This window comes from Myxocyprinus asiaticus, chromosome 40 (genome assembly GCF_019703515.2).
Source record: "Myxocyprinus asiaticus isolate MX2 ecotype Aquarium Trade chromosome 40, UBuf_Myxa_2, whole genome shotgun sequence".
NCBI lineage: Eukaryota > Metazoa > Chordata > Actinopteri > Cypriniformes > Catostomidae > Myxocyprinus > Myxocyprinus asiaticus.
In genome coordinates, this window is record NC_059383.1 from 39,878,088 (window position 1) to 39,887,894 (window position 9,807).

The 9,807-nt window shown below is 39.6% G+C and overlaps 1 protein-coding gene and 1 long non-coding RNA gene across 4 annotated transcripts in view; one reads left to right on the forward strand and one right to left on the reverse strand.

Moving 5' to 3' along the window:
- rab27b (RAB27B, member RAS oncogene family) overlaps positions 1-8,646 on the reverse strand; it is a 71,526-nt gene extending 62,880 nt beyond the window's left edge. For 2 of the 3 annotated variants that reach the window (XM_051681008.1, XM_051681009.1), the window contains exon 1: positions 8,392-8,605. In XM_051681008.1, the coding sequence (XP_051536968.1) occupies positions 8,392-8,393 (2 nt within the window). In that variant the 5' untranslated portion in view covers positions 8,394-8,605. Of the gene's footprint in view, positions 1-8,391 lie in introns of all 3 variants that reach the window. The other variant, XM_051681012.1, reaches the window with a different exon arrangement.
- Positions 1-9,807, forward strand: part of LOC127430884 (uncharacterized) — a 134,127-nt gene that overhangs the window by 39,576 nt on the left and 84,744 nt on the right. The window lies entirely within an intron of this gene.

The window sequence follows — 9,807 nt, forward strand, 5'->3', positions numbered from 1 at the left end:
AGAATGGGAGAAACTGCCCAAAAATAGGTGTGCCAAGCTTGTAGCATCATACTCAAAAAGACTTGAGGCTGTAATTGGTGCCAAAGGTGCTTCAACAAATTATTGAGCAAAGGCTGTGAATACTTATGTACATGTGATTTTTTTTAATTTTTAATTTTTAATAAATTTGCAAAAATTTCAAACAAACTTCTTTCACGTTGTCTTTATGGGGTATTGTTTGTAGAATTTTGAGGAAAATAATGAATTTAATCCATTTTGGAATAAGGCTGTAACATAACAAAATGTGGAAAAAGTGAAGCGCTGTGAATACTTTCCGGATGCACTGTATGTATGTTCAGTTGAAGTTCAGTTTTGAAGACGCTACATTTTGTTCCATTTAGCTGCGCTCTGTCTAGCTGTTTGAAACTCTCGCAGCACGTTGAATCCACTGCCACACGCCTGGTGTGTGTGTGTCTCCTCAAGTGTTCGCTCCTATGGGGAAAGCCACGATACTCCGTATTGTTGTTGCTGTGATGATTCATGAAACGTTCCATTCAACTCGGAGAGTCGGAATTTCCACCTTTCAACTTGGGAAAGTGAAACGGAATGACACTTTATGTCGGACTTGGAAACTCGTGCAGAAATTTTCAACTACCAATTCGTCGAGATGCAGGTGTGTGTTACATCACGCAAACATGTCGGCACTGTCCCATAGGGGCAGCAGGGGAGACAGCCTCATAGAGGGACAGACATTTAGAGAGGGGCAGCAATGCAGATATGTCCCATAGGGGCAGCTGGGCAGGTATGTCCCATAGGGGCAGCAGGGCAGGTACGTCCCATAGGGGCAGCAGGGCAGGTACGTCCCATAGGGGCAGCAGGGCAGGTACGTCCCATAGGGGCAGCAAGGGAGACAGCCTCCCCTGATGGAGGAACAGCAGGTGATTTTGACAGCAGAGAAAGGGGCAGTAAGTCAGAGAAGTTTCAGTTCAGTTTTTGAATTGTGTTAAACTCCATCTCATTTACCATGCTTTGTGGGTGTGACTTTTTTGCCGTGTCATCACCATACATAACTATACAGCCAAAGTGTTTATGATTAAATTACTACTAAAGCACAAAATTGTTTACAAGAGTACTAAGTTCTTCATTGGTCTAACCTCTTAATTTTGCTCTAAAAGTGCACCAGATTGATGCATTTAACTTAAATATACAAAGTTGTCTTCCAGGGGACCATGCCCACGGACCCCCCTAGAGGGTCTGAGGTCCACCCACCACAGTCTCACAAAATCCTGTGGGAAACACTGAAGTTTATTTAATTACAAAGAACATCAGATTTGCAAGTAAACATTACTGCATTAACTGATATGTTTAAGTTAAATTTAATCACTTTAATCAATGTGATGTCAAGAAATTAAATACATCTTGCTTAATTTAATACCATTAAACTTTACTTAGAAAAGCAATGTGCTAAAAACTAAGTAAATTGGTATTTGTTTTAGAGTTGCAGTGACCTTTACAAGAACAAACGGCACTTATTTTTCCTAAAATGCAACAAACTGGTTCTCTAATGAGATTTACAGAAAACACTGATAGATCAGTTAAAGATTATGTTCTTGATAAGAGTCTTCACCCTTCGATAAGTCCATTTCCTTTTGTCTTTAAGAGTGATTGCAGTGCACCGCTTGTTTTATCAGGTTATCAATAACAGAGTCATGTTCGTGTGAATCCAGCAGAACAGAGGAAGATCTGTTGAGCTTTTATTTTTCCACAGCTCTTATTGAAATCAATAAGTGTTTGGCACTTGTGTCATGTCTATTATACACCCTTCAGATGATCAATAGCAACAGTGCCAAATGCTCAATTAGGGGTTTGTTAGTCATATACAAGCATCAACACATGGGGAAGTTCTCTGTGAAGAAAATATAATTTTTCTGGTTTGAAACATTTTCACACGCTGCTTGACTCATTGCACCGTGTGTGGGGGGATGAAACTGAACAAACCTGCCTGAAGAAACATTCTGGTACCCTGAAATACACTGTATAAGTGTACTTGTGTTAGTATAAGTGTTGGGCCAGTAAGCAACAACCCAGAACACCCTAGCAACCACATAGCAACGCACTAAAATCCACTTTGAGCACCTGATCAACGCTATGGCAACTACCCACAACATCCTAGTGGCAACACCCATTCTGCGCATTCTCAATAACCGCGACATAGAAGGTTGAATGCGCCAAGGATCCAGTTAGATCGCGCAATAAAATTGGATTTACGCAATTTACTCGGGTCACCCCACCAAGGTCAGGAAATACGGAAAAATCACATCCCTGGTTTAATTTCATTTCATCATCAAAATGGAGTCTAATCAATTCATTCTTAAAACTTTTAATAAATGAAAATAGAACTTTTCAACATGTCATTGCAATTTTTTGCCCAACTTTTATTCAACAGCATTCTTGCTTGTGATGCATTGACTAATTATTATTATGTATTATCATTGCAGTGAATATTACATTTTACTGTACATTTGTAATATCTTTCCATCACAATTTCTTCAATTTCAGGGCACTAGATTATATTTCGAAACGTGCTTTTATTATGATGTGTATTTTTTAGCTGAAGCTTCACTTTCCGGATAAATTTGCGACACAGACTTTCAAGTCACGTCTGAAATCTCTTTGCACTGTCCTTTGAGTCTGACAAATGAAATGTAGGACACAGTTTTGAAGTGTTTGTATTTTAGATTACTAGTGTTTGTGTATGTGGTCATTTTTAAATGTTTTGTTTTAAATTGTATTACTGTGAAGCACTTTGGTCAACTATGTTGTTTTGAACGCAATATAAATAAAGTTGAGTTGAGATTAAAGTGCAAATGCTGTGTATTAATTATATAAATATATCGTTTACATGTGCTGCGTGGTTCACAGTGGATTAGTGCTCTGCTTTGTCATCTCATACAACATGAATGATTCTCAATGTCTGTGGAGTTTCCAGTGTTTGAGCAATCGGATTTATACATTAATTTACAGTGCATCCGGAAAGTATTCACAGCGCTTCACTTTTTCCACATTTTGTTATGTTACAGCCTTATTCCAAAATGGATTAAATTCATTATTTTCCTCAAAATTCTACAAACAATACCCCATAAAGACAACGTGAAAGAAGTTTGTTTGAAATCTTTGCAAATTTATTAAAAATAAAAAAAAATTTAAAAAAATCACATGTACATAAGTATTCACAGCCTTTGCTCAATAATTTGTTGAAGCACCTTTGGCACCAATTACAGCCTCAAGTTTTTTTGAGTATGATGCTACAAGCTTGGCACACCTATTTTTGGGCAGTTTCTCCCATTCTTCTTTGCAGGACCTCTCAAGCTCCATCGGGTTGGATGGGGAGCGTCGGTGCACAGCCATTTTCAGATCTCTCCAGAGATGTTCAATCGGGTTCAAGTCTGGGCTCTGGCTGGGCCACTCAAGGACATTCACAGAGTTGTCCCGGAGCCACTCCTTTGTTATCTTGGCTGTGTGCTTAGGGTCGTTGTCCTGTTGGAAGATGAACCTTCACCCCAGTCTGAGGTCCAGAGCGCTCTGGAGCAGGTTTTCATCAAGGATGTCTCTGTACATTGCTGCATTCATCTTTCCCTCAATCCTGACTAGTCTCCCAGTTCCTGCCGCTGAAAAACATCCCCACAGCATGATGCTGCCACCACCATGCTTCACTGTAGGGATGGTATTGGCCAGGTGATGAGCGGTGCCTGGTTTCCTCCAGACATGACGCTTGCCATTCAGGCCAAAGAGTTCAATCTTTGTTTCTCATGGCCTGAGAGTCCTTCAGGTGCCTTTTGGCAAACTCCAGGTGGGCTGTCGTGTGCCTTTTACTGAGGAGTGGCTTCTGTCTGGCCACTCTACCATACAGGCCTGATTGGTGGAGTGCTGCAGAGATGGTTGTTCTTCTGGAAGGTTCTCCTCTCTCCACAGAGAAACGCTGGAGCTCTGTCAGAGTGACCATCGGGTTCTTGGTCACCTCCCTGACTAAGGCCCTTCTCCCCCGATCGCTCAGTTTGGCCGGGCGGCCAGCTCTAGGAAGAGTCCTGGTGGTTCCAAACTTCTTCCATTTATGGATGATGGAGGCCACTGTGCTCATTGGGACCTTCAATGCTGCAGACATTTTTCTGTACCCTTCCCCAGATCTGTCAATCCTGTCTCGGAGGTCTACAGACAATTCCTTGGACTTCATGGCTTGGTTTGTGCTCTGACATGCACTGTTAACTGTGGGACCTTATATAGACAGGTGTGTGCCTTTCCAAATCATGTCCAATCAACTGAATTGACCACAGGTGGACTCCAATCAAGTTGTAGAAACATCTCAAGGATGATCAGTGGAAACAGGATGCACCTGAGCTCAATTTTGAGTGTCATGGCAAAGGCTGTGAATACTTATGTACATGTGATTTTTTTTTCGTTTTTTTATTTTTAATAAATCTGCAAAGATTTCAAACAAACTTCTTTCACGTCGTCATTATGGGGTATTGTTTGTAGAATTTTGAGGAAAATAATGAATTTAATCCATTTTGGAATAAGGCTGTAACATAACAAAATGTGGAAAAAGTGAAGCGCTGTGAATACTTTCCGGATGCACTGTAAAGTACGCAGCTCATCCACGCTAAGATTGCAGCCTTAAGCAGTTTAATAAATCATACTAAGACATGACACGATTTTAATTTTAATTGTCCATTTCAGTGCAAGGAGTAACAGAGCATGCGTTCAAAATGAGTATTTTAAAGCAGTCGTGTGTCAGTCATATTGTGCGCTGGTACCAGATAGAGTCGGTTCTCGGTACTACTGGTAGTGTAGAAACACTGGTTTCGTTACATCTTATTTATTTTAATATCGACTTGGTACCGAAGTACCAGTACTTTTGACAACATTACATCCATCCTTGCTGGGTTTGAACGTACAACCTTTTAGTAATTTTTAACGGGTGTGCCGAGTGACTCAAGCCAGGTCTCCTAAGCAACCAAATTGGCCCGGTTGCTAGGGAGGGTAGAGTCACATGGGGTAACCTCCTCGTGATCGCTATAATGTGGTTCTCGCTCTCAATGGGGCGTGTGGTAAGTTGTGTGTGGATCGTGGAGAGTAGCATGAGCCTCCACATGCTGTGAGTCTCCGCGGTGTCATGCACAACGAGTCACATGATAAGATGCGCGGATTGACGGTCTCAGAAGCGGAGGCAACTGAGACTTGTCCTCCACCACCCGGATTGAGGTGAGAACACGCGCCACCAAGAGGACCTACTAAGTAGTGGGAATTGGGCATTCCAAATTGGGGAGAAAAGGGGATAAAAACAATTTAAAATGTAATAAAACTATTGTGGTGGTACAGTGATGGTATCAGAAGGTAATACCATCTGTATATGGGTGATTCTCAGAAAACCTGTCCAGAAAATGTCCTGGTCATATTTAACCCAAAAATCAATTAATTAAAATAAAATACGAAATTACATTTTGCAATTTTAGGATCATTGAGGTTTTTCAGGACACTTAAGCACATATTTACCCCCAATTAAAATTTTCTTTTACTGTGGAACAATGAATGAAAGGCAGTACCAAGGGATTATTACCTTGATTTATAACTACAATTGAATCAACATATATTGTTTTTTCACATTGCAGTAATGAGAATTGGGGGGTAAATTTATAATAAAAACAATTATGTCACAATGTAAAAAATATGAATGGCCCTTAAAATAGGCTTAATTTTCTTTCTGCAAAATATAATCTCTTATTCGTCTTATTTTGGAGTAAAATAGGACCAGGACATTTTCTTGACAGCTTTCATGAGAATATACTTACAGACAGAAATACTGTATATGCCATACAGAGTCAGAAATGTAGGGGGCTCGGGGCAAAAACGGCAGCAAAATTCAAAATGTGGTGGCAAAAAAACTCTCTTAATGAATTCTTCTGTTTTCTATTTGTAATGTAATATAAATCTTACCATTCTATTATAGTAGTTACACATGTTATGCCATCAATATTAATTGATGTTGATGTAATTCTTAGGGTTAGAGGTAATCAATTCTCAATCTTGAGAACTTGTATTAAAGAATTGATTAAATTGACGTATTTGACAAATGAGACACAGTTAACGTTTAAAAGGTAGAAGAAATATGCCCTCTTAAGGATTAAAAAATGCCCCTGAAAATCTAATCCAGGGGGCAATTATTGCCCCTTAATGTAAAGGTAATTTCTGACACTGATGCCATGATTCTGAATTATTAACATTTGCATGTACACTCAAAAAAATAACTCTTTGGCTGAACTTGATTTAATCGTGGACAGTGGTTCCACAAGTTAAAATGAGTTGAATTAATACAACTTGAATGAACATGAATTATTTTTAATAATATGAATAAGGGAGGATTCAGTAAAACTGACAATGGTGAGTTGCCACCCGTCCACGATTTTCCAGGATCGTCCCGGTTTTTGCCCATCCATCCTGGAACAATTACATTTCATTCCGGGACGCAAAATGTCCCAGAATTTGAATATTTTAATGCAATGTGGAAAAGGTGCCCCGAGTGTTTCCTGTCAGGCTACTCGGTCTTGCAGGAACAACTGAAGACACCTTTGTCCAATGTGCATATCTAAGATCTCTGCTTCATTTTGTTAAAAATTACTCAATTCGGGGGCCTGGGTAGCTCAGCGAGTATTGACGCTGACTATCACTCCTGGAGTCGCGAGTTCGAATCCAGGGTGTGCTGAGTGACTCCAGCCAGGTCTCCTAAGCAACCAAATTGGCCCGGTTGCTAGGGAGGGTAGAGTCACATGGGGTAACCTCCTTGTGGTCGCTATAATGTGGTTCTTGCTCTCGGTGGGGCGCGTGGTGAGTTGAGCGTGGATGCCGCGGAGAATAGCGTGAAGCCTCCACACACACTATGTCTCCGCGGTAACGCGCTCAACAAGTCACATGATAAGATGCGCGGATTGATGGTCTCAGACACGGAGGCAACTGAGATTTGTCCTCCGCCACCCGGATTGAGGCGAATCACTACGCCACCACGAGGACTTAGAGCGCATTGGGCATTCCAAATAAAAAATAAAAAAATAAAAAAAAGATTACTCAATTCAGTTTGATGGAAATTATGAAACTGAAACGCATCAATCTTGAAATGCATACTGTAAATCTTCAAAATATTTTCTGAGTGAATGTTTATGTACATTTATTCATTAAAATTTTTTTTAAATAAATAAATTAATTAAAAAATATATATATCTATATATATATCTATCTATATCTATATATATATATATTAGCCTACTTTTAAGAAACGCATTTAAATTTAATAAAATTCCATCAAATTAAATTGAAAAATCTTTAATAAAATAAAATAACAATATTTTAAGTTTTATTAGATTAATTTTGTAAAAAACTTAACAATTCATTTTGATAGAATTTTGTTATGAAATTTATATGCATTTCTTAAAAATAAGGCTAAAACATTTTTTTAATAAATGTACATAAACATTCACTCAGAGAAAGATTTACGCATTTAATTTTCATAAAAAATTTCAATCAAACTGAACTGACCACAGATATAGTGTATTGAAGTTATTTACTATGTGTGCGATAATTTACATATTAAACAAGGAGTAAACAATCATAAATAGTGTGTTTTATTTCTTGTAAGATGGTCAGAAATATGTTTTTCGGTCATTAATCAGGTGTCCAAGGATTTTCCAGGGCCAAGGTGGCAATCATCGTGTGCCATCATGGTATTTAAAGGTACTCAAAGGGATTTGAAAGATCATGTCCAAATACCATAGTTATTACCATGATACAATACATGACCAAAATTGTGGCATTACAGTGAAACTTGTCCAAAAGCATAGAAATAATACCATGTTTATGTCCAAACACTATGGTATTCCTATGAGTGTGCCTAAAAACCATGATAGTCCCAAGGGTGTAGATTTTTCTTGAACATTGGGGGGTTGCAGCATGATTATTTACATGTTTCCATTGATCACAGTATAAATAATGGGGGGCTTGTACTTCCCCATCCCCCCTGGAATCTACGCCCCTGGATAGTCCCATAGTGCTGCTGTATGGTACTTTTTGTAAATGAAATGAAGATGTAAAAGACATGATTAGACATGAGTGGAAAACGACACTTAAACACATTTGATGGAGAGTATCAGTCATGTGCACTATTGCTATGATTAGTGTGAAGTTGATGTTAGTGTACTGCAGTGTGTCTGGGTGGGCTCAAATATTATGACTCACACACACACACACACACACACATACGCGCGCGCGCGCGCGCGCACACACACACACGCGACACCGAACTCACCGATCAACACAAAACATCATGTTTAGTTAACATTGATGTTCAGTTCACTGTCTTTTACTCACATATCACTGACTGATGCTGAATCTGATCACAGGTGTCTCGCGCTCTTCATCATCCTCATCGTCATCTATTCCCCAGGCGCTTATTCCCCTCAAACTCGCCTCATTCGAGCGGTAATATGTGCAAATACATGTAAAAACACTGATGCATACCTCTGTTTTTAGTGTGCATGAGTCTCCTGCGCGCTCTCGGATGGAGCTCTGTGGCTACCGAACAGTTTCCAGCACAGCGGCGGCGCGCACTCATCCGGGTCCTAGCGCCGATCGTCAATGAGATGCAACAGGTTGTAGCGCGTTCATTGGCTGGCCATCGCTCATGAATATTAATCATATACTGAAGTTCTTTTCTGGAGCGTCTAATCACGCAGTGTACTTAATATTAATGAGCAAAGCCTTCAACTGGATGCACTGTAGAAGAAAACTGTCAAATAAAATGAAAATGACCTTATAAGAATGACAATGGTAAATATGTTGTCAATAATCACTGGCTTTTCAGCCAATCACTTAAAGTGCACAGGCCATGTAATTAATATTCATGATGAGCAAAGCCTAAATTACAGGGTTTCCTCCACTTAGATGAACTTTGTGGGACAACAATGAATTCTTTGTGCTGATCCAATTTGCTAATCTAATCTGGCAACCATGCTGACCCAAATGAAAACACCACATAGAAAAAATAAGTCTGTTTATCCAAGGGTGTAGATTTGGCTTGGGGGTGTTGCAGCGTGATGCATTTACTTGTTTCCATTACTCATGGTGTGAATATTGGGGCAGGGCTGTTTCTAGGCACCTGCTGGTACAGTGCCAAAGAGGAGGCCTCTGCCATACCCCCCTTACTTGTTTTGATTATTGGGGGGCAATTCATTTTGCCAAGCTAAGATGTATTCCCTGTCATCTCATGTGACACATGCTTTGTTCATGTAAATAACAGAGAAGGATAAGGTCAAACTGAAGATCCGGTTCCAGAACCTTTGCCACCTGTTGTCAAGGATACACCAGCTTCACATGTGCATAGCACAGAGGCAACATAATTGTTCTTTCATTCACCATAATGGGATGTTCACTATGAAAACAACATGCTCTAGATAACAGCAGAGAGACAATATGTAGCTCTGTATGTTTATCTGAATGTAGTTCTTGAAGATCTCAGTGGAGTAGAGACTAGATCTGCACAACTTGCATCACACCACATCAGTAAAGCCGTCTCCATGGGAACCTTTAATATGGTGAGGTGGGTTCAAAGTCCCTTTCTAATAGTTTACCACTGGAGTTGTGTAGATACTCAGTAGATTACTCGAGCATGACAGTGTGTTGTGAAAATCAACACTCATAAAATCAACAGCTGAACTATCAGGGTTTTGTGCCATTCAGAATTGAATTTAGAGTGCCCTTTAAATTTAATTCCTGATTTTTTTTTTT